The 27,802-nt window shown below is 35.6% G+C and overlaps 3 protein-coding genes across 3 annotated transcripts in view; 2 read left to right on the forward strand and 1 right to left on the reverse strand.

The window, feature by feature from the left end:
• Positions 1 to 1,063: 1,063 nt before the first annotated feature.
• On the reverse strand, positions 1,064 to 10,291 carry LOC144451776 (aromatic-L-amino-acid decarboxylase-like). Its single transcript, XM_078142680.1, has 14 exons — positions 10,091 to 10,291; positions 8,458 to 8,571; positions 7,513 to 7,635; positions 6,334 to 6,468; positions 5,821 to 5,931; positions 5,587 to 5,619; positions 5,003 to 5,164; positions 4,458 to 4,525; positions 3,854 to 3,924; positions 3,467 to 3,486; positions 2,940 to 3,038; positions 2,225 to 2,326; positions 1,727 to 1,981; positions 1,064 to 1,102 (listed from the first exon to the last, which is right to left on the reverse strand). Exons 1-14 carry the CDS (start codon positions 10,289 to 10,291, stop codon positions 1,064 to 1,066), a joined length of 1,533 nt encoding a protein of 510 aa, XP_077998806.1.
• A 1,508-nt stretch (positions 10,292 to 11,799) lies between these two features.
• Positions 11,800 to 19,026, forward strand: LOC144451582 (integrin-linked kinase-associated serine/threonine phosphatase 2C-like). Its single transcript, XM_078142467.1, has 9 exons — positions 11,800 to 11,992; positions 12,695 to 12,931; positions 13,780 to 13,897; positions 14,362 to 14,562; positions 15,431 to 15,518; positions 16,408 to 16,529; positions 17,243 to 17,362; positions 18,193 to 18,274; positions 18,747 to 19,026. The coding sequence occupies exons 1-9, from the start codon at positions 11,962 to 11,964 to the stop codon at positions 18,891 to 18,893; spliced, it is 1,146 nt and encodes a 381-aa protein (XP_077998593.1). The 5' UTR covers positions 11,800 to 11,961; the 3' UTR covers positions 18,894 to 19,026.
• Positions 19,027 to 23,842: 4,816 nt separating this feature from the next.
• LOC144451778 (inosine triphosphate pyrophosphatase-like) overlaps positions 23,843 to 27,802 on the forward strand; it is a 5,068-nt gene continuing 1,108 nt past the window's right edge. Inside the window, exons 1-5 of the mRNA XM_078142681.1 lie at positions 23,843 to 23,917; positions 24,638 to 24,689; positions 25,169 to 25,233; positions 25,918 to 25,991; positions 26,911 to 26,942. Coding sequence (XP_077998807.1) covers positions 23,843 to 23,917; positions 24,638 to 24,689; positions 25,169 to 25,233; positions 25,918 to 25,991; positions 26,911 to 26,942 — 298 coding nt within the window. The remainder of the gene's footprint in view (positions 23,918 to 24,637; positions 24,690 to 25,168; positions 25,234 to 25,917; positions 25,992 to 26,910; positions 26,943 to 27,802) is intronic.

The following is a 27,802-nucleotide window of genomic DNA, read 5'->3' on the forward strand; positions in this document are numbered from 1 at the left end:
GTAAATTGTAAGTTTGCACAAACGAACGTACAGCATGGTTTTTTCATCCGATGTTTACCATTAGCTTTTATATATACCTACAAAACGCATAGGTCATGAGTATTTTTGGCTGAACGAAGAAAAATATTGGAGAATTAAACTCGGCGACATTAGGTTGAGCGGCCAGGCTTGTTGACTAGGTAATATCGGAATCAATGGCATGTTTACTTGCACATAATTTCAGTAAATAAGTATAATATGTTTCAACAGATGGCTGGCAAGTAGATTAAACAAGGTGAATGAATTTGCATATACTATGAAGGACACCTGGTGGCAATTAGGATCACTCTATCGTGTGTGGCAATACAATAGCGTTGTTTTGATACTAGTATAGTTGACTGTTTTGCGATCTGATCTTCTGAATTTGATCTGTGATAACCCTACCACTTTGCTGTAGTATGCTGTTAGATTCCTGTATGGGAAAGTTCTGAACTGTATTATTGCTTGGAAACTCAACGTTTTGCCGAGACTGTGAATAAGACACTGTGTGGAACTGAACATTACGTCACTGTACAGCTTCGTGGACGATTTGTGTTGCAATATCCAGAGTGTGTCCCAAGTCAAACGAGACTTTACATCGAACATTGTGAGTAGTTTTATTTGTGTTTTTCGTACATACAATTTCGTAGTACAATTGTTGTACCTTTTTATTTAGAGAGAAATTAGACCATCCTGTACTTCAGAAAAACTAGTCTTTCGTGACAGGTGGCCATGTTGGATTCTAAAGTGGCTTCATTTTGACTTCTAATTTAAAACATTTGTTTGGCGACCCCTGATTATTTTACTTGATTTTAATTGATAATAGTATAGAGTATTCTTGAACAAAGTAAAAACAAAAGATTAAATTAGTGTCTATTTCTAAATCCGATGGGCATTCTACTTTAAATGCTGTATTGTCTGTTCTTTTCTACTGTCATGATGTGCATACTATTCCATGTAGACACTGTTGTATATGTCTTTAATGGAATTCCAGTAGATGTCTTTATATCCTGTGCTTTTTGTCAAACATATCTCACCCGATGCATTACTGTGGACATGGCGCTTCCTCTGCATGAAAGACACGCTGAACAGAGAAAGAAAAACGCTGACATCAGCACACGGTGACACAGTTTGTAAATGGGTGGTCTTGATGACTATAACGTATACTCCACTTAAATACACATAACTTCTATCTGCGATTTAGAAAAACCCATCCTAACAAAACAAAATAAAATAAACGAAAAGATGTGATCGAGACATAACACAAATAACGCAAATCAAAGAAGCAATGATACCGTTGTTGTTGTTGTTGTTGTTGTTGTTGTTGTTGTTGTGGTGGTGGTGGTGGTGGTGGCGGCGGGGGCGGCAGTGGTGTTGGGGACGACGATGATGGTGGTGGTGGTGGTGATGTTGTGGCTGTTGTTGTTGCTTTTGATGTTGTTGTTGTTGTTATATAATTATGGTAATACTTAATATGATAGAAAAACAACAACACTGTCTATACATATCTCATTGATTTTTTTACAAAGCTAAATAAAAGAGCTGGAGAAAGACTTACTGTACCATTTAACCCTCTGTAGAATCTAAATAGCAAAATAACAATCGTTATAAACGAGCTAAATATTTTGAAATTGTGATAATTACCTAAACATGCTGATCTAGCAAGCTTCAGTTTCCATGGAAACAATGTCATTTTCTTCTCAATTACCACCACTGCCTTCTTGTTTTCATCTTGTAATTGAAACTTTGGGATTTGTCTGTTAGAACTTCCGGTGCAGTTCAATAATCTATCAGTCATAGCAGAAATGACGTTCCAAGCATAAAATATATCTCCCTCACATGCATTTTGGGCACAGACAGCAAATCGAATGACGTATTTGTCATCAAGTGAAGCAGGTACCATATAGAGTCTACCGGAGTCATTGATTTTCTTTAGAAGTGTTTCAGTCAGGTCGTTCTTTCCCTGTGTGGAGATTACAAGTCATATTTGATGGGTTAGATGAAGATTTGAATCAAAATAATTCATAACTATAAATGCCTACTAGGGAGACCCATGAATTGACTGGTGAAACAAAGAATTCTATTTTATAAGCCAAATACTTGTAAGTAGCCGGCGTGAAATTAAGGAGTTGCCGGTTGATTTTGCCGGCTACTGGCGCTCAGTGTTGATAAAATTATGTATCTACAATTTCAGGTTTAAACTCACCTTTAACCTAAAACAAACAAGTCCCATGGTAACATCTCCAAGCACTTCGAAACGGTTGTCAGAGTTCACCAGAACTTCAAATTTCTTGGCCAATTTCACGTGCTGGTTGAAAAAAAAAAGAACATGGGAGAAATTTACTTTACAAATTACACTAAGATGACTGACGAATAGTTATGCCATCCTATTTCCAAATTTATGTACAGTTCTTGGAGCCTCGTTATGGGGTGTCACTCCAAAACGTCATTCTCGCAAACCAGAGATGTTATTTCTTCCACGACACTGTGACGGTGCCGTAAAAGAGGCTGTGGTGTACGACGGTGCAAAACATCTACCTAATATGTATAATCCAAAAACAGATCCATTGATAGGGAAATCCAATCACAATCATCCGGTCAATTACCTTTCTGATGCTGTGATGTATTTCTAAAACACGAAGACATATAACATTTTTTCGACTCCATGATTAGGGAATTTTCAGATGAAAGTCGACAAATGTTTAATACGGATTTTTGGGTTCTTGGATGCCGTTCATTCCTAATGTCAGAATTCACCAGATCCTCAAATATCCAACAAATATGCGTATTTTTGTTTGTACAGTTCAGCATACGTATGTACACTAATCTCAATGGATAGAGACATCACTTTTTACTGTGCGTTTCATGTTAGTGTTCACTACTTCTGTTTAATACAACCATTCAGAAACCAATACACTTACATTCCTTATGTATTTACGAATTCCTTCCACACCGTACGATCGAACGACAAACCAAAGTTTTAATGACCGGAATCTACGACTCAATGGTATTCCCCAATGCTGCAAAAACAAAGATTGGTGTAATCTTTCAAAACATTGTAGAGTCCGTGAAAATCTTTTTCAATCATACAACCATGCCTGCATACACACACAGAGAAACACACACACACACACACACACACACACACACACACACACACACACATATATATATATATATATATATATATATATATATATATATATATAAGGCGCAAGGGGACAGACAGACAGATGACGGATGGACAGTTGGGAAGACATACATACATACATACATACATACATACATACATACATACATACATACATACATACATACAGAGAGAGAGAGAGAGAGAGAGAGAGAGAGAGAGAGAGAGAGAGAGAGAGAGAGAGAGAGAGAGAGAGAGAGAGAGAGAGAGAGAGAGAGAGAGAGAGAGAGAGAGAGAGAGAGAATTGTATAAACATACCCTGTAGTCTATAGCAACATCTTGGCGTGGAAAAAAGAATACAATAATAGTTTACAATGGACAATCGAATACTTGTGAAATAATTGACATCATAAATACTTGTATCTGATGAATGCAAAATTAGGGTCGGAGTGACAAATAACCGGAACTAAACAAATTTTGTCGTAGGCCTAATCATATGCAATTTATTGAACATAAACATTTATAAGAATATGACGTTCTTTACTAGTGTCGGCAAATATAGTATGATTTTTATTTAATGTTTATTAATTTTTTATTTGTAGTGTGATATACCGTATTTTTACATTATTTTGTCTTAATTGATGTATAATAAGATTAATAAGACAATACTGTTATTTTTTTTAAATTTTAGGAAATCTTTCTTACCTGCATTGTCATGTCTTAAATAGACTGGATTCACATTGAAAGCATCGATAAGTAGGGATTTATCTTTGATCCTGGTAAAATGATAAGAAATCTATTAGTTGTTACGACAGAGAGATTATTAGTCTAGCTGCTTGGCGTTTACGCTGTGCGCGCCCCGAGTACTCTGATCCTTCGGTTTTGTTCGGCAATCTTCGAAGCACAGACCCGAGGTCTGATTACAAAACTAGAAGTAAATGAGGTGTTCCCACCAGTGGGGTTTCTATTAAAATAAAGTCTGCAAATTCAAGAGTTCGATAAACTTTTTGTCGAGTAGACGTTGTGTTTCAGGTTCACTTGTCGAACAAAACAGGAAAATAGGCAAAATCATCATTCACAATTTACATTCGCCAAATGAAACATAACACAAACAATGAGTGCGTACAGAATAAAATTCGTTTGTGAGCCATTAGGTAGACTGTCCACGGCGATGGATCTGCAACTGTGCTAGCTCCCATCTATACTACAAGACTTGCCCTAACACAGATCAGTACCATGGACAGACTAGAAAATTAAACGGGTTGCAAACGGGTTTTATCCTGTGCTTGCCCAATGATGCAGAACTTACCACATCAGAGAGCAATCAAAATTTACCAGCATCCATTTGTTGGGATTCAAGTTAAACGATGTTATGTTCTGTAATTTAAGAAAACAGCACCATTTTGACATTGCGTAATACTTTGTATTCAGAGTCCGAATGTACTTCTTGTAAATATTAGTAACACGTTGTTATATACACAGTGCAAAAAAAAATATTTCAAATAAAGGATTCTTGTGATGGATGAAACTAAAGCATGAAAGTTTGGTATTCAGAAATTCTGTTAGCTAATACTTCTGTGTGTTTTTTTGTCTCACACTCTTAGTATCTATGTATTCTGGATATAACCCTTAGCTGTACCAATAACCCCACCTCAAAGAGTCCCTCATAAATTAGTTTAAATATAACGAAAAGGTAACACATGAAAACTGGTAGTAATAACTTCCCCTCAAAGTGAAATCTGTTGAGCCACTCCGTTTGTCCTTATGTGAATATGTCTGTAAAACACACAGGGTGATTCCTGTACAAACGGGCTATTGAAATATGATATATTTCTCTAATTAATCATATCTTACATCAGCTCCTTCCAGCAAATAGCGGAATTCCGGGCAGATTAACGCACTTCCAGCATAAGCGGCATCAACGTGTAACCATACGTTATATTGATTGCAGATATTTCCCAGCTCTTTGACGTTGTCAAATGCACATGATGAGGTAGTTCCTAACGTAGCACAGACCTAAAAAATGTACACACTTATGAAATTACATGATATTTGCTCTGATCACACTGCAAAATAAAAACTGTGATGTGGACAATAAATAGAAATGGGCGAGATCAAAGTGCGTGAGGAAAGGTCTGTAATTCAGTCTCTGTTTTTTGTCTCTCTGCCTATGTCTGTCTCTATGTTGCTGTATTTCAATCTCCTTCCTGTCTTAATATATGTTCGTTCGTTCATTCGTCCGTCCGTCCGTCCGTCCGTCTCTCTCTCTCTCTCTCTCTCTCTCTCTCTCTCTCTCTCTCTCTCTCTCTCTCTCTCTCTCTCTCTCTCTCTCTCTCTCTCTCTCTCTCTCTCTCTCTCTCTCTCTCTCTCTCTCTCTCTCTCTCTCTCTCTCTCTCTCTCTGTATAGAACACAATTACAATTATAGCATCATACTTACAAATATTGGAATGAGTCCTTTTTCCTTGTCATTCTGTAGCAGAGAAACAAAACAATATGTTACCTTGGCATGATTAAATGTACTTCTAATTACTACACGGACACGCCCTCAGTATTAATATATGAACGAATCACTCTAATATTCAATAGAGCGTACAACTTGGTGGGTGGGGGAACACATACAGTACGTAATTGTTTATGCTATAATGAAATACATTTAAATAGTTTGCACTACCTTAATGGCTTCTTCTAGTGTATTCCCTCGGAGAGAAAATTTTTGATCGACATTCAGTTGTCGCATTTTAACAAAAGCTATTTTACCGGCTTTCTCAGCAGCACAGTGGGTCTAGAAAGCAAAAGATATAACATGTAAAATAGCAAAGTAAAATAAGTAACAGATACAAATCTATAGCTATTGTTGTGGAATAATGTATATCTAAAAGGGGATGACAAATGGGTATTTGCTAATGAATAAAACAGCTTTAATAGGTTTTTTCCACATGAAAACAAATTATGTGAAACAACATAGATAAAAGTACGTGTTTGTAACTAAATAAGTTGATAATTGTGTACAAAGTTCCTGTGTGTACAGGAAGTGACGTATAAATGAGTCGAGTATGCTCAGGTCATTAAGTTATGTCACGTCCGGTCTGTGTATACATCTGTCGCGTATAATATTGAAACGTCACCACGCATAAAAAGTATAATGTTTACTTGTTTACTTGTAAATCATTCATTTAATATGTACCTGTGTCGAGCAGTAGGCAACTAGTTTTGAAAGTAACATTACTTCCTCTTCGTCTGGGTGTAATTCTTTGAGTTCTCGAATTGCTTTTTCCCTGGCTGCCAGCAATGCCACTAGGATACATTCACTTGCTGATCCCTAAAACAGCAAATATACTTTGTTACTGGCTATGCAAATACGGAACCAGCAATAATGATGTATTTTTTTATAATGAAAAGAACAGATACAACCTGTTACGATCCAGAAATGTCATATTTCGAACTTTGGTATATTTTATCAAAAATTAAAGTGAAGTAAAAATTAACCCATGCCCTACTCTGTTGCAAACAAGAGCCAACATGTTGTAATCCTAAACTGACAGCGTTATCTCCAGTAGCTAAGTTAAATAAAACGCAGACTAGTAAGTTGATAATTAGATTTAGATTATTGATGATTTGCATTCAGAATAGTAATTGTAACACAACCAAGGTCATAGCTGTTTTTAAAGTAGTCTAAACAACATCATTATAGCTGAAATAACAGAGTTTATTCATCTTTCTGTTTGAAACGTCACTCATTGGAAATCTGCCTATTCATAGTCTGTAGTAATTGCATAATTATAACTGCAACAGTGTTTCACAAAGGTGATAATCAACCAAGGTTACTAGACACAAAATTTTCAACATCAGAAACAGGTGATGCTATCTCAGACAATAGACACAATATCTGAGACATTATTCAGAACAATGTCCCCACAAAATAAAACGTGTCTCAGTGAGTGTTACATTGACGTATCACAGACAAGTTACTTGTCTGTGATTAACTTGTCTGTGATTGGATCATTCTGTCTGTACCTAATACAATTATCATTGATATATGTTATACACATATTTAAGGACACTTCCACAAGGGGGAAAATGGCAACGGGTTCAGTAATAATAATAATTTTACGTACACAGTACTTTCTACACAACTTGAATCTTGTTGTAACATGTTCATATGGGAATATTAAGACTAGGAAGGAAAAGGAAAAAACCCATTACAATTACAACTATTACAACAAGAAAAACAACAACAACAACAACAACAACGACGACGACGACGACGACGAAAACAACAACAACAACAACATTTCGGACCCACTTTAATGCATATATGAGAAGATTCCGTTATTAGAAGATAAACTAACTGATTAGATCTTACTTGAATGACGGCTCCAGCACTTGTTCCCTCAGTAAATGGTAGTAAATGCTTAGGCAAACCAATCATTCTTCCAAACCAATCAAGCACTATAGTTTCTAACTCAGTGCATGCTGGGCTGGCAGCCTAATGTAAATGATCATATGAACATGATGGTTATAATTCCCATTCCATTTTTTCCGATGGACGTAGAAGTAATTATTTAAAGGTGAATGCCACTTGAAGTGTTTTCATAAAACTTGGGTTCTTGAGTCATTTCATGATTTCACATCACATCATTTTCGCTCGGTTGCAAGGAAAAAACACCAAATTAAAACTGTTTTTTCACCTCTATTGTTCTTTTAGTGGAACATCATACTTCACGAGTGTTAGCAAATTTGAATATTTATTAGATTCGCACTTAATATTCATGACTTCTAAGAGCTTATTTTCTTTAGATAAGTAGTCATGAATATTCGATGTGCATCTCATAAATATTCATTTATGGATCACAATAACGATTTCGCGTTTGATAACTACAAATTACAATCATGATTGGCAGTCACAGTAATCATGCCTCGAACCATGATTGACGTGATTACAAGATGGCGCCGAGATCACCGAAGGGATATTTCGTGTGACTGATGGCAAGTTAAAAATGACGGAAAACATTATGTAAATAAATTTAATTGGTCAGATTGATAATTTGTTATCACTGTAAACATTTTGACGATGTAAAATCATTTGATTTATGGGAAATGTGTGGAACTTTTTGAAAAGTTTACATGTACATATGATCGTGATTGCGCGTTTTGCATATAACCTCGTTTCCAGAAATGACGTCAGATTAATCAAAATCATGTTTGTGCAAATCAAATGCGCCTTAGAGGTGGTCGTTACAAGAGCTAAGAAACTAGCATTATTGGTTGTGGTCCGTTGGACAACAATAAGTGTTTAATCTTATCTCACCCATGAAAATCCAACACAGCCAATGGCATCAGATAACATATCTCCTAATATGGAAGGATACGAATTGCCCGCTGGAAAATATGCATGGAATTGTGGGTGCTGCCAGTGTGTAATCTGTCAATACAATAGAACATAACAAACTACGTCATCATTTAGGTTTGATTACCAATATTTCATAACTCCAAAACATAACGAGGCTACGTTTATGATCAGACCACATTTTCTATAGAGGTCTGAGGATTATGTAATCTTTAGTAGTTATGTTACGCCATCTTGGATATTCAAATGTTTATATTCCGATTCCCTAAGTTTAAAAAATGACACATATTTTTTTTAAACAAGGGGGATTTGCTAGTTCAAGATGGGGTAGACTTGATGCAGGAAATAATACCAGTTCTAACGAAATAACGAAACCTGAAACAAAATGCCGTCATGCTCAACAGAAATCTTACCGAGAGTGTCACAGTTCATCGTCTGGCTCAACAAAAATCTTGCTAACATTGCTACATTTTATCGTCTGGCTCAACAAAAATCTTACTAACATATTGCTACATTTTATCGTCTGGGTCGACAAAAATCTTACCAAGAGTGCACGTCTGGCCCAACAAAAATCTTACCAACAGAGATATTTGTCCAGCAAAACGACATGTTTAGCAATGTTCAGATCATTTGTTTCAGGTGTCGTACGTGATTTTAGCTGCAGTACTTTTAGAGAAATAAACCCTTGTCGTAAATCTGTAACAACTATGAAATAATCTAGGAGAGAATGAATATGCTGCGAGAGAGCATTATATTTTATTTTTGCAACTGTCGATTATATATATATATATATATATATATATATATATATATATATATATATATATATATATATATATATATATATATATATATATATGGCTTACCTCTTCCACTGAATTAGTATATATATATATATATATATATATATGTATATATATATATATATATATATATATATATATATATATATATATATATATATATATATATATATATATATATACGGGGAAAGTAAATTAACCATATCTCTATGAATTAGCACAAATAAGAACAGGAAAACATTAAGAATACATTCCGTACAAAACTAACTAAAATATGCTCTGTTGAACAGATATTGATAATTGACTCAATTTTTTAGTAGTGGTGATAAAGTACCCCTACTTGGAATTTAGTTTTGAAGCGAACTACCGTTAAGCTACTATTACTGCCGCCCGACCAATCAGTATAACATCGATCATTACGTTTGGAAATTCTATCGCCGTAAACCACAGCCTCTTTTACCACACCGTCCAAGACGTATCGCCAAGATCTCGTTTTTCGCAGTGTGGCGGATGAAATAACAGCTCTGGTTTGCGAGAATGAGATATTCAGCCGAAGGTTATATAACGCAGTCGCTTCACATTAGATTCCGAAGAAGTGACTTTATCACGACTAAAATATTCTCACAATAATATCAAATGCAGCGAAATAAAAAGACAGAAATCACGATTATGCACAATTCTGAGTTAAAAGAACGAGTCAATTAAAATGTGTCGAAGAAGTAAGATTGTCAAACGATATAATTTTGTATGGAGTAAAAATTATTACACACAAGAGGTCAAAATAAGCTTACCCCAGGCATGATAACTTTTTCGATGTCAGTAAATATTTTATCCCACTTTTCACCACGTCGAGGAGCTTCCTGTGGTATGAGTTTCCTGAGATAGCCAGGTTGTACATCTGGCAAAACACGACGTTTTCCGACGTTTTCCATGTAACTTGAAATGTAGTCGATCATTTCCTTTCCTCGTTTTCGAAACTCTTTCACATCCATGGTTGAGTTAAATTGTTCTAACACAGAAACAAGGCACTTGCTATTATAACGGGTTTTGCATATACCGAAGTGTGTTTGTATTACAGACTCGAAATTTTGCACAATGAACTATCATCAAATATATAGTATTAGAGGTTATTGTTTCAAAATTCGTTACACCTTAGCTTTTACAGCGAAATCACACTCGTGGCGAGATGCTATCGTAAGTTTGCCGTTCTTGATATTGTGCTTTGTTTAGTTCTGTACGACTCCTTATATCGAAATCCTACCCCTAGTTAAATCTTGTATATTAAAAGATTAAGCTACGCATACGTTGGAATTTAAATCACTTCCAAACACACGTCATAGAGCCAGCCATCCCCTTGTTTGCTTTGCCGTCAAATGTATGCACCCCTGCCTCGTAGACTGTATAGGTATGTCGTGTCGCTCCGCCCTCACTGGCCATGGCCTGCTCCTACATGTATGGATGGAGACAGACAGACAGACAGACAGACAGACAGACAGACAATTACCATCTCCACCTCCTCCTCTTTGGCCGATGCCAGAAGGTGTTTCGTCATCGCATACATTACAGAATACCCCCTCTGTGATAACTTAGTTCATGATACGGGGTTGGTTTGCTAATTTTAACAGCATTTCAGACATATTTTTGTGACAGTCTGACTTGGAATATTAGATTGGTAAAAATAACGGTTGAATTGTAGAACTATTTCGAGGCATAGAGATCCATCACTAAACTTCTTAATCAGTTAACAGCTGTACTTGACATCTCTTTAAGGTAATGACTGTCGGTTAAATCCACATCCTTTTATCCAATCTCAGGATGACGTCACAACTTACCATGAAAATGTCATATTACTGGTGTTACGACATAATACAACTTTCTGATATTCACAAAGTTTTGATGTGACGCGATTTCACAGTTAACTCTCAGCTGTCATGAATTAATTTATATCTTATTCAACCAAAAAGTTTGTGTGTACGTTGTGTGTATAAATGTGGAGTATTCCTAGCAGAATTCTATTTAGTACTCTCTGTTTTACACATTACTAATATGCATATATATATATATATATATATATATATATATATATATATATATATATATATATATATATATATATATATATATATATATTGTGTTATGTGTATACAGACAGACAGACAACAGGCGGACGAACGAGCGGAGTACTACTACTAGGGTAGATAGATAGATTTTTTTTAGATAGATAGATAATATTTATATGTATATCTTTGACTATATAGACAATGCTGTGCTAAACGTAATTTCAAGTCAAATAAAAAAGACGATTATCATATCTCTCATGCCTGTCAAGGTTGACATATTTTGTTCCTTTGTTTGTAGTTTCTTTACCTGTGTGCTTGTTTGTTTGCATCATAACCCTGAGCCCCCTGTATGGGTGATTTCCTTTTCTGGTGACGTCACTTTCAATCATGGGCAATCTTACTACCGTTGAGGGCACTGTCACTTCGGGTCAGAGGTCAGATTGAAAATGTCGGTCGTGTTGATGTAGATTCAGCGCGAGTAGATATTACCTCACCACAGTACATCTGCAGAAACAGTTTAGTACATAAATGTAAGGATAGCAATTGAAGTGTTGCCAGTTTACCAAGCTTATTCCAGGTTGGTACCGTACATCGTCGAGGAGATGGATATGTTCGCTGATATCTCAGAACAAGGTAAGTTTCAAAGGGCTTAGAACACTTAGACAGTAGACTTACTAGATTGCTGCTCAGAAAACATCACACACGAATCATGCTACTATAAATTTAAATGTATCAATTTATGCTCAACACAATAAGTTCTTTCCGTAGAGGAAGAGGAAATGTATTCACCTCAAAACGTTGTCATATCTAGACTTTAGACCAGGAAAACAATATAAAAATAAATAATACATGCCCCTATGTCTATATGTTGCATTGCAATTTGTTTGCGAGCAGAGCATACTAGTGGTTCACGTGATGTTAGTCGGATACATAGGATACGAGAGAACTCAGGCTATCAAACCCAACTGTAACGATATGTGAAACCCGTAAAATTAAGGGCGTATAAACATGGACAACGAACCCCTTCGAAATGTCAGGGACTTCCATTTTTCAACGGATAATTTTGTTTTTAGTTCTATTCATGTCTGTACGCATCCATATGTTTATCTATCTGTCTGTCTGTCTGTCTGTCTGTCTGTGTATGTCTATGTCTATGTCTATGTGTATGTATATGTATCACCTTTGTCTGTCTGTCTGTCTGTCTGTCTGTCTGTCTGTCTGTCTGTCTGTGTATGTGTATGTATATCACCTTTGTCTGTATGTGTATGTGTATGTGTGTGTGCATATGTATCACCTTTTTCTCAGTCTCAGTCTGTATCAAATATCTCTGTCTAGATTGCACTGTAAATGAAAATGACAGTCAAGCAAAACTGGAGAAACATACAAGAGGACATGGTGATGACAGTGCGGCGATAGTACTGTTTGATGATTTACCAGGTGAACGAAATGAAGGAAGACAAATGACAGCAGATAATAGTGTCGGTACATCACTGGCTGATTCACATACATCTCAAAAGAGAAAACTGGAGGATGAAAATCATACTGAGCAAGAATGTAAGAAAACTGCAAAAGGTATGAGTACAAATATACTTGCTATTCTACCCCCGGGGGCGGTACCAGTGGCCAACTCTGGTAGGGGTGTGTGGCCTGTGCTGGAAACCCCAGGCCCCATTTTAGACCCACTTTGACCAAGAATCAAGACCCCATTTTAGACCGTTACAGGTTTCTAAAAGATGAAAGTTTAGACCTAACTACATTTTCCTTAGGAGGCAACATTTTGGCGCAATTAATGGCAATTACGATTTGGTAAGGACAGGGGACCCCATTTTAGACCAAAAGGGCTAGAAAATGCACCCCAAAGGGCAGCACATATACATATACTCATATAAGAGGAGTAGCCCCCCCCGCCCCTCCCCCCCCCCTTTAGGCTATTCTGTACTCTAAAGCAGAGTTATAAATACTAAAAATATGTTTGTTTTTCATTGTCATGATTTGTATTCTGTTGTCTTTTATTTTGTATTTATTTGTCTTCACTATCTTTTACTTTTTTTTGGTTGGCAACCATAAAACAGCTGCTGTAGCTGGTTTTGTGTTGAATAAACAAACAAACAAATAAATACATAAATAGATAAAGGTGACTGAAGGTTGCCACTGAGGGTGCTGCACTTAGACAGAGGTATTCATTTTTACTTCCTTTCGTGTATTAATAATTTAATAACATTTTTATTGGGCTTATTACAAAATACAACTCTTTTCATGAATAAAAATTTTACATTTTGTATTCAGAAACTATTTTTTGTATTTCTTCCAAAAGAGTTGCATGGGCATGGGGCTCCTCAATGTTTATGTGTAGACCCATGAATTAAATAGATTGTTGATGTTCTTACTAATTTCCGATTTTTATGATTTCACTCCAACAGGCTGTACGTTTTTGAAGGGCTATGTTGCAAAAAGGAAAGGAGAACGAGAAGAAATGCAGGATGCACATGTCATGATTAATAATATGACTCCTGATTTTCACAATTTATCATCTACCATGTAAGCATACTCATTAGATGTGTGTCATTTCATGTACGTTAGTCTTCACGACACGAAAAGTCCAATTTACCCACCTTTACCCAGTTAAGGTTGCATAATGCGTGTGAATATTAGAACTTTTCACATGTATAACCATTAATCACATGCAGTTGTTGTTCTGTTCCATAACATTCAGATGTGTTCAGGTGTTTACCTAATATGTCTTGCCTTTGAATACCTTGAAAAAGAATTTTTATTCGAAACGTCGGATTACATATATTTATTCAAACTGTCTCACAAATTCCTTATGCATTTCTAAGTTGCATAATGTATGTACAGTATGTTACCCAAATTTATTTCCATACGAAAAAACTTCATAATTTGTTCATATCATAAAATAAACCCAATGCAGAAAAAATATGTTCATAGTATAGTTTTTTGATCAGCATAGTTGTGTAATAACATTGGGGTCTTTGATTCCACAGATCTAACATAGCATATTATGCTGTTTTTGATGGCCATGGAGGTGCCAGAGCATCGACATCTGCAGCAGAAAATCTCCATCATATACTTATTTCTAAATTCCCGAAAGGTGAAGTCATCAACAGAGATAGGGAAATAAAAAAGTGCTTTATTGAAACTTTTAAGAAAACAGATGAACAATTTCTCAAAGAAGCCACACTTAGGTAAGTGATATGTATTTCAGAGTGTAATGTACTTTTTTTTGTGTTCAAATAATTTCATTTCAGTCCTAGATACGACCAATATTTTGAAGACTGGCAGCCATCTTCATCTCGGAATGAGGCCATGACCCCATGACCCCAAAGAATGCCTGTCATTTGAGAGTGACTATAGTACTTACATTAGCTGATTGATAATTAAACAGATTGTGGTGAATATGATGATATGATGTCATCATCATAAGTTTTCCCATAACCCCTTGCAGGAAATTCCAAACATGGCTATGGACATGTCAAGTGCAGTAGAGCTTCTTTTCAAAATTGAATATGTTACTAATGGTTGTTATTTTCAATCAACCCGAAGTCACATTTAAGTTGATAGCAGTAATCAATACAAGTGTACTAAAGACAGAAATAAGTCTGGACTTTTCCTTTAAGTTGATAGCAGTAATCAATACAAGTGTACTAAAGGCAGAAATAAGTCTGACTGGACTTTTCCTTTAAGTTGATAGCAGTAATCAATACAAGTATACTAAAAGTAGAAAGAAGTCTGACTGGACTTTTCCTTTAAGTTGCGATAGCAGTAATCAATACAAGTGTACTAAAGACAGAAAGAAGTCTGGACTTTTCCTTTAAGTTGATAGTAGTAATCAATACAAGTGTACTAAAGACAGAAATAAGTCTGACTGGACTTTTCCTTTAAGTTGATAGCAGTAATCAATACAAGTGTACTAAAGGTAGAGATGAGTGTGACTGAATTAATCACTGACAAACTTTGAAGAATAACATCCTTTCTGAACATTAGTACAATGACATAGCCATGAAAGTCGTGAATGTTACATTCTATATTGATGTTATTTTTTATTTTGTCCAGTAAACCTGCCTGGAAGGATGGTTCCACAGCTGTATGTTTACTAGCAGTTGATGATGTCCTTTATATTGCCAATCTCGGGGATAGTAAGGTTACAAAATTATTCAATTCTACTCCTGACTGCTTGCACTCATGACTAGATTCAGTTTTAGATGACACCATTCTGATCACTAACATCTCCAGAACACAGCATATACTGAAAAAAGTTTGTTTTATAAATCAGGATTTTAAGAATAATATTGGATATTTTGATAAATTGCTCCCACCAGTGAACAATAATCTTATAGTCCTGAACTTCATTTATCTTAAAGTGAAATGTGCTGCGGAAATAAAATCTTTAAACTTTTTTGCTGTTACTTTGTTCAAGAAAACTTCAACCTCAGTTACAATCAATGAAAAAAATCTGGGGTCACCGTATAAAGTTTTGAAATAGAGGTCAAAATGATATCAAAATTTAGTCATTTTATAATCCAATATGGCCACCATCCAATATGGCCACCATCCAATATGGCCACCGAATACTGTGTTAACTCTGAGAAAATAAAAGAATGATGATTTTCTTGAAAACAAGCTGATCATGATGATCCCCAAAGTGTCTTTGATTACTTCAAAAGGACCAAGAACAAGCTCTCATATGACAAGGTTTGGAGAGAATTGAAGAACTTTAATTTTCTGGGAAATTTGTCCCCAAGGGGCACTCTACCTTAAAGTCAAAGAATCATTCTGTGTTTGTGTAAGTTTCATAGAAGTTGAAAGAGACTAGTAGGGGGGTATATCTGTAGAGAGACCCATCAGGGGTTAATCTTGTCTTTCCTAACTTGTAATTTATAGTTATGTACAAACAAATACCAACTGGGGAGAAAGATGATTAAATTTGCAATATATATACCATGAATATAAGAACCAAGTAGTGGTAAGGTAAGGTGATTGTGTAATTTGTGATATGATACATTGCTAATTCTAATCTATAATGGCTTTAGGCCTTTTTATGCAGGTATAATGAAGACAGTAAGAAGGAAATTGCCATTCCACTTACAAAAGATCACACACCGACCCAGTATGAAGAAAGACAGAGAATACAGAAGGCAGGAGGAACTGTCAGGTAAGCATTGATAGGGGGTGTTGAGTCAAGTGCAGTCTGCAGTAGGGCTTCTTTACAACATTCCAATTTTAATAAGTTACTGAGTTGCTATTTGTCACCCAAAATTATATGCAAACAGTAACTAAGGGGGAATGCCACTAGGTATTTTCATAAACTTTGGGTTCTGGAGAGTCATTTCATGATTTCACATCATATAAATTTTGCTATTCTTTACAAATATTGTTCTAGCAGTTCTACAATGTTGCTTCAAGGGTCTTAGCAGACATGAATATGTATTAGATGAACAATGCATATTCGTGACTTCCTATCAGAAAGTAATAAGCATTAGAAGTCATGTGTACTGGAGACAGAAATAAGCCTGATTGGACTTTTCCCGCAAGGATTGTGTATGTTTTGTTTTTACCACGGTTTGCCAAGTAGTATTAACACTTTACTGGGGGACATATATACATAGCAGCACACACACACACAGTCAGGTACTAAGATAAACACAGATGTAGATGTTGAGTAAAGCTGTATGACGTCATCAAAACTTCACTTGCTCTGTGTATGTCTTAATATCTAACTGTGTGTGTGCTGCTATTGTGTCACTAAGTGGGGGATGTACTGGTCAGCTTTGATAAAGATCTCATAGCCAGTTACTTCTAATGTTGTCTCGCTCGTAAAAAATATGTATGTGTCTCAGCTATATTGCGAACTGTTGTATTTTGCAGGGAAGGAAGGGTGATGGGTATATTAGAAGTATCTCGATCAATTGGAGATGGTAGATTTAAACACTGTGGTATCACATGTCAACCAGATATCAAGAGATGTCAACTGACAAACAATGACAGGTACGACTCTGGTAATCGCCCATTATACAATGCTAACCGGAAGTGGAGAATATAGCACCCTCTAGTGTTGAATACTGGTGTGGGGGAATAACATACACTATGGCATACCAAACACTGCATGTCCCTTGCAAGTTGATGTTCCAGTAAATCATAATGGTTGGGAACACAAGTTTACCCATCAATATTACTTAAGTATTGTATAGCCCTGGTTTGGTTTTAATATATATATATACTAAAATGTAAATTCCAGTGTCCGATTGTGTATTTATTTAAGGAGAGATATGGGCAATGGGCTTCTGTTTTCTAAGTTAGACACAAAATAACACTATTGTGGTAGATTACACAAGTGGGAGTTACAGATTCTTTTGTTGTTGGAATCTAATCAGGCTGTGATCAAAATAGTGTAAACATTGGAAATCACAAAACAGTACACTACAAGTTTATGGAACTAGCTTTCTGAGAGCCGCTCTACTGAGACTATAATTAAACCAACATCCATTCGATACGTTATCACTGTTGTATCAACATATTACGACAGTAATAGTTTGCGTCTAGTTTAGTAAACCGAAGCCTCGATTATGATAACTTTCAATGTGTATTTCTTGTTCAATTATATGGAACGTACTGCATAGACCATAACTATTACACATCTTGAAATCATGCTACCACCTAGTGGTCAGCTGTCACTAACGAAATATGTTTATTATCAAAAGTTTCTGTGTAAATTTAAGACCTTTTGTAATTCCTTGAGAAATCAAAGGTACATAAACTTTTTTTTTTTTTTTTAATTTAATTAGATTGAGAGTATATTCATTTTGTATATCTTACAGGTTCATTCTTGTAGCATGTGATGGTTTATGGAAAGCCTTTAAATCAGACGAGGCTATACAATTTATACGTGATATAACACAGGTTAGTATATGAAATAGGACTGTCATCTCATTCGTACTAACACACCTCAGGGTTCGGATTATAAAACGTAACCAGTTACTAGGGGCACACACAAAACTCTGTTGCTAAGGAGACGTTTATATAATTTACAAAAAATTATTTACATAATCTTTTCCCCTTTTTCCGGTTCAGTGAACACTACATTGTGTACATTTCATGATATTAGACACATTGTGATTACTGGGGGTCCAGTGAACACTGCAATGTGTATTGTGTACATTTCACAGTAATTACTGGTAGTTAAGAAAATCTAAAACCAGCTCCTAGGTATGATTTCAACCTCTAATAAACAGTTACAATATCATATTTAGGGTAGTGTTAACAGTTTCCAGTAGTATAGTCATTTTTACTTTCTGGCAAAAAATCATCCAGCTGCAACTATGGCAGCCGTAAAGTAATTTTTTCAGAATATTGAAACTATTTTTTCTCACAGGGTGATTCATTGAAGATTGAAGATACAGACAGTAAAAGTTCCATGGATATCAAGTATGACACAGCCTGTGCAAGACTGGCAAGTGAAGCAGTCCGAAGAGGAAGTGCAGATAACGTTACTGTTATGTTGATTCACATACAGAAATAACATGTAGTTATGTGTTATTCCCAAAACATACATATACAGAAATAACATGTAGTTATGTGTTATTACTAAGGCATTCACATACAGAAATAACACATAGTTATGTGTTGTTACCAAAACATACATTACACAGAAATAACATGTAGTTATGTGTTATTACTATTAGACATTCACATACAGAAATAACATAGTTATGTGTTATTACCAAAACATTCATATACAGAAATAACATGAAGTTATGTGTTATTCCCAAAACATACATTATACAGAAATAACATGTAGTTATGTGTTATCACTAAGGCATTCACATACAGAAATAACACATAATTATATGTTATCACCAAAACATTCATATACTGAGAAGTAACATGTAGTTATGTGTCATTACCAAAACATACATATACAGAAATAACATATAGTTATGTGTTATCACCAAAACATTCATATACAGAAATAACACATAGTTACGTGTTATCACCAAAACATTCATATACAGAAATAAAAAATAGTTAAGTTATTCCCACAACATTCAATGTTTCTCAACAGTAAATAAGGTTTATTCTACTAACTCATTATATTTTCGTACAAGTTTTGCTCAGTTCTGTACTGCCAATTTGTCTGTGTTTTCTTATCTAAAAGTGAAAGTGAGAATATGATTTTTGGTGTGGGAAGAAGTTTTTTTGCATTGATTGAACTCCTGACTTTGATTCTAAAGAGTTCAGCTATACTGTCTATCATTCGATTGTCATGTGCTTCGGTGATTTAAGAAGGCCATTTCACACATCATTCTAGTCTTGCTGCTAGACGTTCGGGCATTCTTTCGATACTATAAGCGAACGAAGTTCGGTCGTGTGTCGTATTGTATCGGAAGAACATCCGAGGTCTAGCAGATAGACTAACATCATTCAAGTGTGTCCAGCAAAGTCTATCACCTTTTGTTCTTTTACAATAACATGAGAATGTTGGTAAATGAACTTTCCATGATAATATATTTCCTGTAAATACAGTAAATCTAGATATTATCACCACAAGAACATATTGCATTTTTGCAGTCTACATTTAGTTCTAATAGACTAATTTTTACTAACTACCAGACTGGTACATTGTGTTCTTGTACAGGAAGGCATGGGCATTTAGTCACAACTTATTTTTGAGTTTTTATCGTCCAATGAAAGAAATGAAAATAAGTTTTTAGTCCAGGTTTGCAGTATCAGAAACACTTACAAGTTATAGACATTCGTTATGCTGGGACACTTTTGTGTTCACGTGGTTTTGTGTACATGGATTGCTTTAGTCTGGATACCAACGTGGTTTCTAACTAAACCATGTCTGGTCAAAGTCCCTCAATCAGCACTAAAAGTTGTTCATCCAATCAGTGAACGCCAACTGCTATAGTGACATAAACAGTATATAAGTAGCATCGTGATGACCTGATGAATATACCATATTTGGACATTACATAACTGCCCTAATAAACACTAACTTTATGAGGGACTGTGTTATTGGTTAGAATTTTGTGATTGATTAACGAAGACATGATGTTAATGACTGTGTGGGTGGCTGTGGATGAATTTTAAATTGCATCTCATGCATCTCAGGACTTCTAGAGTAATGACTTTGATTATACTGGAAGTGGCAGTGTAAATCATAAAGATACCATATAGGAACTAGACTAGGATTGCTTCAATACTATTTGCATATGTATGCAATAATGTTTGAGGTATTGCACTGCCATGCCGATATAAAAGAATGTGTGCGCCCTGATGCAAGTGAGCACTGGTACATATATAGTAATTTTGGTAATCTTCATGCAACTTTTGATTATTTCTTTTGGTGAATAACCATTTTGCAGGTATTTTTTATCAATGTTTATGTCAATATATATCATTACAAGCTGTTAGTTTGTGGAAAATTTTGGACCGTTATCTCACAATTCGAAATAACATTGAAATTTTTTTAATTTGTTCACTCTTTCAAACACACCAAATGGGATTTTTTGTCACTGACAAGTAAAAACAATATGTTTTAACACTTCAACAGTTTTCTGTAAATTTATTTTTATTTTTCAAAGACAAAAAGACTTTGATATGCAAAATGGATTGTAGTTACTGTGGTTTGAAAGTAGATTGTTGACAGTCGTTCGTGCCTTTTTGCTGCATTTTACCTAAAACTAAAGTCGTCGCCTCACTTCAATCCAGAGCAATACTATAACCGTGTATACTATAATACTAGTACTGTAACAGCAAGTGCCGGAGGCATGAGCCTTACAGTTCCTATCAGAACGCATTAGTATCCAGTGCTATGGAGTGAGGTGATGACATTGTCGATGATTTAGATGAAACATAGCAAAAAATAGGCATGAACGACTGTCGACAGACTAGTTTGAAAGTGGTGTATGTATGTGTGTGTGTGTGTGTGTATGTGTGTATGTATGTATGTAAGTATGTATGTATGTATGTATGTATGTATGTATGTATGTAAGTATGTATGTGTGTATGTATGTATGTATGTATGTATGTATGTATGTATGTATGTATGTATGTATGTATGTATGTATGTATGTATGTACACGGAAAAGAAGAAGAGGAAAACAAAAAAGGAGATGGAGAGATGAAATAACCACATACATGAATACGGCAACATGGAGTAGAAAGGCAAGAGACAGATGAGAATGGAAATTGCTGGAGAACTTCACCTAACATTGGATGAAGATAGCCTTAACTAACTATTAACAGATACAATACATTTTCATCAGTAACTGACCAATTTTTAGTGAATATATCTTTTCTTATTTCATGAAAAAAGCGTTCTAGTTGCAGCTAGTGTAGAAGACCTATAAATATAACTATGTCAGTCTTACCTTTGCGTTTGCTATTATTACTTGTAACTACAACACCAGACTCTATCTCAGACACGCTGCCAATCTCTCCGTATTTGTCACCAGGCTGCACTGGGTTCTGCAGGTACATTCTACCAGACAAAAACATAAACATATTTAGAGACTTGCAAACGAAAAAACTGGGTCTGAATACAATCGTATTATGGGATTTTGGTTTAAAATACTCAACAGCTATTTGAATTGTGGCATCATTACTTTATGCAAACAAGTTCCTTTGTTGTTGTTTATATAAACCAATAGGAATGACAGGATTTAAATATCCATTATTATGCAAATTATCACATGACAACATTTGAGTATCCATCATCATGCAAATTATATAAAATGACTATTTGAATACTCATTATCATGCAAATTGTCATGTGCAAATGTTTCAAGTGCTATTGTTAGCATAGGATAAGCGCTGCATGAAAAGTGGCGAGGCAGCAAAAATAAAAAATAGATATATAATAAATTTATATATATTTGAAAAAATTATAATAATGAGGTAAAAAATAAAACAAAGACTATCAAACATAACTCAGAACTTGAATTAACAACATTGAGTATTTTAATATAAAACATTTTTTTAAAATTATAATTATAATTACTGAACCTTAGTCATGTATAGAAATAGGTTTATATATGTATAGTTTATGATAATTGTTGATGCTACTAAAAACCTAACTACTCTTGTAAAACAAACCGAAACATGCTCCAACAAATTAGTTATCATACTGCATTCTGGGTAATATAATTACTTAACCTTAGTTGTGTATAGAAATTGGTTGATATATGTGAAGTTTATGATAATTGTTGATGCTGCTAAAAACCTAACTACCCATGTAAAACAAACTGAAACATGCTCCAACACTAAATTAGCTATCATACTGCATTCTGGGTAATATGTTATAAACTGCACAGCTATATCACCATGACCAGTATGGATAAAACTATGCTTTAATGGCCGACTGATATCCTTAGGTCCTAATGCTCCTGAAGATGATACCACCACATTCCGAGGAAACTGACAAATGCATTGTCTAACACAAATTTGGTGGTCTAAAACAGAAATCCAGTGGTCATTTGATACATGTCTGACACTAATGTGGTCGTCTAAAACAGAAATCCAGTGGTCATTTGATGTACGACCATGGATAATGCTGAACCCTGTAACCTACTGAATAGTGTTTGGGGTATGCAACTTACATTTCTTCGATGACAGTGATGACATACATCACCTTCTGATATTTTTTAGTTTGTCAAGTTCATCAAAATTATTCAGCACCTTCATTTCTGGTGGCTATGACTGTAATGTAATCAAACAAGATGATAAACAATGAGAAATATACAATTTTCGTGTAAGTTTGCACCTGATGTTGAGAGTGAATATTTTCCAACCATGTACTTAGCCAGTTGTGAGTGAGTATACATGTAGGTGAGTGAGTGAATGAACACGTGTGTGTGTGTGTATGCATGCATGCATGCATGCATGCATGTATGCATGTATGTATGTATGTATGTATGTATGTATGTATGTATGTATGTATGTATGTATGTATGCATGCATGCATGCCTTTTGTTGTTGTTGTTGTTGTTGTTGTTGTGACTGATTTGAGTAGGCGGAGTACGCGCCAAAGGTCAACACAGACTGATGCATCGAACTACCAGCAATAACAAGATGCGTTATCGTCTGAGCATACCGCCATCTAGAGTGCAACTGTAACTATGAATTTCTCACCTCAGCGAGGGTTAACAACCAGGGTTCAAATTGATCAACCAAGCTGATGAATATTTTTGGCTAATTAACATTTTGATCCTTTCCCTTTACCACCGGAAGGGAGAACAAAAGATGTCAATGACAAATGCATAATAAATTATGGGGGTTCAATTATGGGTAGCGAATTTCTATGGATTATATAACAAAGCATAACAAAAGCATAGGAAACTATTGTCTGTGACTAAAAGTAACATGCAAAATTTGTAGTGTGCGTATTGCCATTTTTGTTTAAATATGTTGTCAACTTTAAGTCTGGCTTCAAATTTACGAGTATTATCAAGGCTTTTCAGCAACATGGCTACGAAACGCAACGATGTGGAATTGACTACACTCTTGTTCGTCACAGGAAATGAACAGAAACTGACAGAGGTAATGTTTTATTGATCATGTCAGCTGTTTACATTGTGATATCAAAAGTTATAGCCGGCTGCCGGCACTTCTTGCCATAGGCTCTGCATGGAAGTACCGGCGGTTATACTTCCATAATCGCTGATATGCTACAAAAAATGATGATGTCCCAAAGTCGTCACAGAGCATAGGGTTACGGGTAGCTCTGGAATATGCGCTCCGTGGACTCCAACACGTCTCCACCAACCCGGGCCATCAACTCATCAGCAGTTGACAAAGCAAATGAGTCGGGGAGGGAGTCCTCGGAGCGCACATATGTATTTTCAGATCTAGATCACAGAAACCTCAATTGACTTTGTGAAATACTAGTATATCAAAGTGGCTATTTTGATCAGAAATGGGTGAAATGAGTTCATTTTTTACTACATGGGCAAATAATGTGGAACAACAAACGACCAGTTCCTTGTTTGTAACTTGTAATTTAATTGTTTTGCAAAAATTAGTAATTATAATATATGAATATGCATATTCATAGTGATGTAATTAATACATGTGTGTCCTTGAAAACGAGTCAATGAGCTCTCGTTGTAAAGAATATGGACAGTGGCACAGCACAGACCTACTACGTGGAACAATCTTTTTGTCGATCGTGTGGATTTTATGTTTTTTTCGTTTCATAACAAACAAGACCGCATTGCAGAGTTCTAATGCCAGGTTGAATGCACTACTTTTATCTTCTAGATCAAAACAGTTCTTGCTGGCAGGTTTAATGTTACATCGAAGAAAATCGACCGTGAGTATATCTTTTTACTACAACAAATTAAGTTGAGGTTGGAAAGTTCATTTTTGTCAACTTTACGCCGTCAATAATGATGACTTCCTGTGTGCATTTATTACAAACGATGCAAGAATTGAGCTGGGAATGATTTCGTTCAAAACTTTCTATCATGTGATCATGAGGTGGTGGTGGTGGTGGTGGTGGTGGTGGTGGTGGCCGTGGTGGTGGTCATATGGTGTCCATGGTGGTGGTGGTGGTGGTGGTGGTGGTGGTGGTGGTGGTGGTGGTGGTGGTGGTGGTGGTGGTGGTGGTGATGGCGATGATGACGATGACGATGACGATGACGATGACGACGATGATGATGATGATGATGATGATGATGATGATGATGATGATGATGATGGTGGTGGTGGTGGTGGTGGTGGTGGTGGTGGTGGTGATATGATTTGATTTGATTTGACTGAGAGTCCCTCACATTCTTCTTACCAATACAGTACCTGAATACCAAGGTGAACCTGATTCAGTATCCATTGCAAAATGCGCAGAAGCCGTAAAACAGGTAAGAAGTCACCAAACAAAACAGATTGAACTTGTTCTTATATTGTCATTGACAGAAATTCATGGCTTCACTACATCTCTTTCTTTGACACTTTGTAGTGCCATCAATTTTCTTTAATCTGTTATGGCTTGAAACAGTCGCAATCTATCCTCGGACATAAAAAGATGAAAGAAAATAATCATATAATATAGAATAACCAACGAAGAAAAAATAATTATATTTTAAAATTTAAGTTAATTTTTCTTTTAGAACTTTTATCGACCAACCTATCCTTATTTTTCAGAGACCATTTGATGGTAACAACTTATTTAATTATATCACGTGACTCACGATATCCCAATCAAAACAGTGTTACAAGAACTTATTTATACCAAATCTAATGATTCATTGGCAAGTGTGCGTTATAAGTTTAAAAGTCAGCTTATCACGTGATACACCATTGTCAAAACAGAATATAGAAGTGTGTTCATTTCGACCATGATTATACAATAGAACGAGAGTCGTGTGTAATCACGTGACCCACTTCATCCACTCGAAACAGAGCACCAACTTGTTCATTTCAACACCCAGTCACAACGGTGTGATGATTCATAAAGCAAGGAAGAAAGACTTCCAGGTTTGCTCATCCAAGTGATAAAGTGTGTCTTAATTACTACATGTCTTTTATTCGCCTTTCGTCTCAAGGTGGGAGGACCCTTACTTATTGAAGACACCTGTTTGTGTTGTAATGCTTTAGGTGGTCTACCTGGACCATACATGTAAGTTTATGCATATAACAACACAATAATGATGATACGCAACATTTAAAGCAATGTTACACCAGTCCCTTCGATGCACATCGGTTCTAATACTGTAACAATGAAATATCCATCCTGATCTGTTTTCCTATTTTCTTTCCTGGCTTCTTTATCATGATCGTTAGAGGACCACAATCACCTGTATCGTCAAACTTCCTCCTCCGCCCCTCCCCCTCAGCTCCCCTGCAAAAAGGGAGAATATGTTATGTATTGAAATAAACATACCACATTTTTCCAGAGGCGTATTTTAACACTTCACACATTTTTTTTTTTAATTCTTATTTTCTAATATATGTATTTTAAGTTTGTTCCTTTGCTGTGTCTAGAACAAAAAACATTACATAAGCTTTCAAGGTTTCAATATTTTAAACCATGTAAGAGTTTATGCATTCTAGCTTTATATATCCATCTATCGTCTATGACTTACCTAGTGAAAATTACCATATTGTCGATTGCTAAGTGACACACGTTGAGTTTATAAAATTTTTACAGGTGAAAATACTTACATAAACCTTTGATTAAGCTATTCTAGTGTAATATCAATGTCAATGTATGCCTTCAATGACATAATATTTGCCACCTTGCATTGTAAGAACAGTAAATTGGCTAGTATGGATTCCTCGACATTTTTTGATACGTAAAAAAATTACGTCATCGGGTTATACGTTATATCTTGATAACAGGTTTGAGTCAATTGCAATCAGTGGTTAATATGCGTCAGTAAGAAGAATACTACTATTATACTACTTCGTGAGACTTTTAAATGTATACGCATGCGCAGCGTAAACTCGCCTAAAACGTACGAATTCAGCTTGTGCCCCTTTTACATTTCTCGTTTCTCGTTCTCATTTTTTCAAAGTGTTGTTTTTTTCTTTTTCAGAAAACATTTTTACGAGAAACTAGGTTCTGAAGGTAAAGTACCCATATATTTACAGTAAAAACGCTTTAGGCCTAAATGTTTGGTTCCGGTTACCCGCCCCCATATAGTTTTTCACGCCGATCCTTACATCTTTTTACGTATTCAAGAAAAAAAAAATCGCTAAAATTGTGAAGTCTCGCAAGAAATAGTGGATGTGGAAACTGACATCAACTTAAAAATACAATATAAAAAGTGTTCTTCCAATCTGTAATGGCTGTACATCTGATGAGAAGAAACCGATAACACAGAGACCATGTGGAAAAACAATGGAAAACATACTACTTTAGACACTCAAAAAAAATATGTGTGAAAAAATAAAATAAAAAATCTACCTACCCCACCTATTCTAAAATAGAGCGTAATCGGAACCACACAAATTGTTATTAGGCCTCATAACACTGAGTGTGCTCAAAGCAGGGCTGAAAATTAACATTAGTCCCATATCCACAGACTACCAATTCTTGTCATAGGGCTACCATAAGTTGCAGCTGGTAGCCCACTCAGGCTACCACTGATTATGTGATGAGGATGGAAGATTTATGGTCATAAAAGTATTTTAGTAACACATTAATTCCCAATAGAGGAATATGGGACTATTGGTCACCACCTTGGGCTACGGCAGCCTACGCTACGGTAACCCACTGGGACTACCAAAGAAGGAGAAAATTAATTTCAACCCCTGTCAAAGTGATGGACATGTTATGATATCTGGCATCGACCACATGCAGTCATTTGTAAGATAGAGTGAATGCATATACAAAAGACTGGCGCTATTAAATTATGGGCACCACAAATATTTCAATAAATAAAAGCGGCAAATAGAATTTGAAAGCCCCCATAATAAAGCATACTG

Source organism: Glandiceps talaboti, chromosome 21, assembly GCF_964340395.1.
Source record: "Glandiceps talaboti chromosome 21, keGlaTala1.1, whole genome shotgun sequence".
NCBI classification, from domain to species: domain Eukaryota; kingdom Metazoa; phylum Hemichordata; class Enteropneusta; family Spengelidae; genus Glandiceps; species Glandiceps talaboti.

Excerpts from the sequence above, each read along its gene's own strand:
- LOC144451776 (XM_078142680.1), bottom strand. The coding sequence starts at position 10,291 with ATGGATGTGAAAGAGTTTCGAAAACGAGGAAAGGAAATGATCGACTAC. Across the intron at positions 7,636-8,457 it reads GCTGTGTTGGATTTTCATGG|GCTGCCAGCCCAGCATGCAC; the intron begins GTGAGATAAGAT and ends CATTTACATTAG. Across the intron at positions 5,932-6,333 it reads TTGCCTACTGCTCGACACAG|ACCCACTGTGCTGCTGAGAA; the intron begins GTACATATTAAA and ends TTTGCTTTCTAG.
- LOC144451582 (XM_078142467.1), top strand. The coding sequence starts at position 11,962 with ATGGATATGTTCGCTGATATCTCAGAACAAG. Across the intron at positions 12,932-13,779 it reads ATGTAAGAAAACTGCAAAAG|GCTGTACGTTTTTGAAGGGC; the intron begins GTATGAGTACAA and ends TCACTCCAACAG. Across the intron at positions 14,563-15,430 it reads CTCAAAGAAGCCACACTTAG|TAAACCTGCCTGGAAGGATG; the intron begins GTAAGTGATATG and ends TATTTTGTCCAG.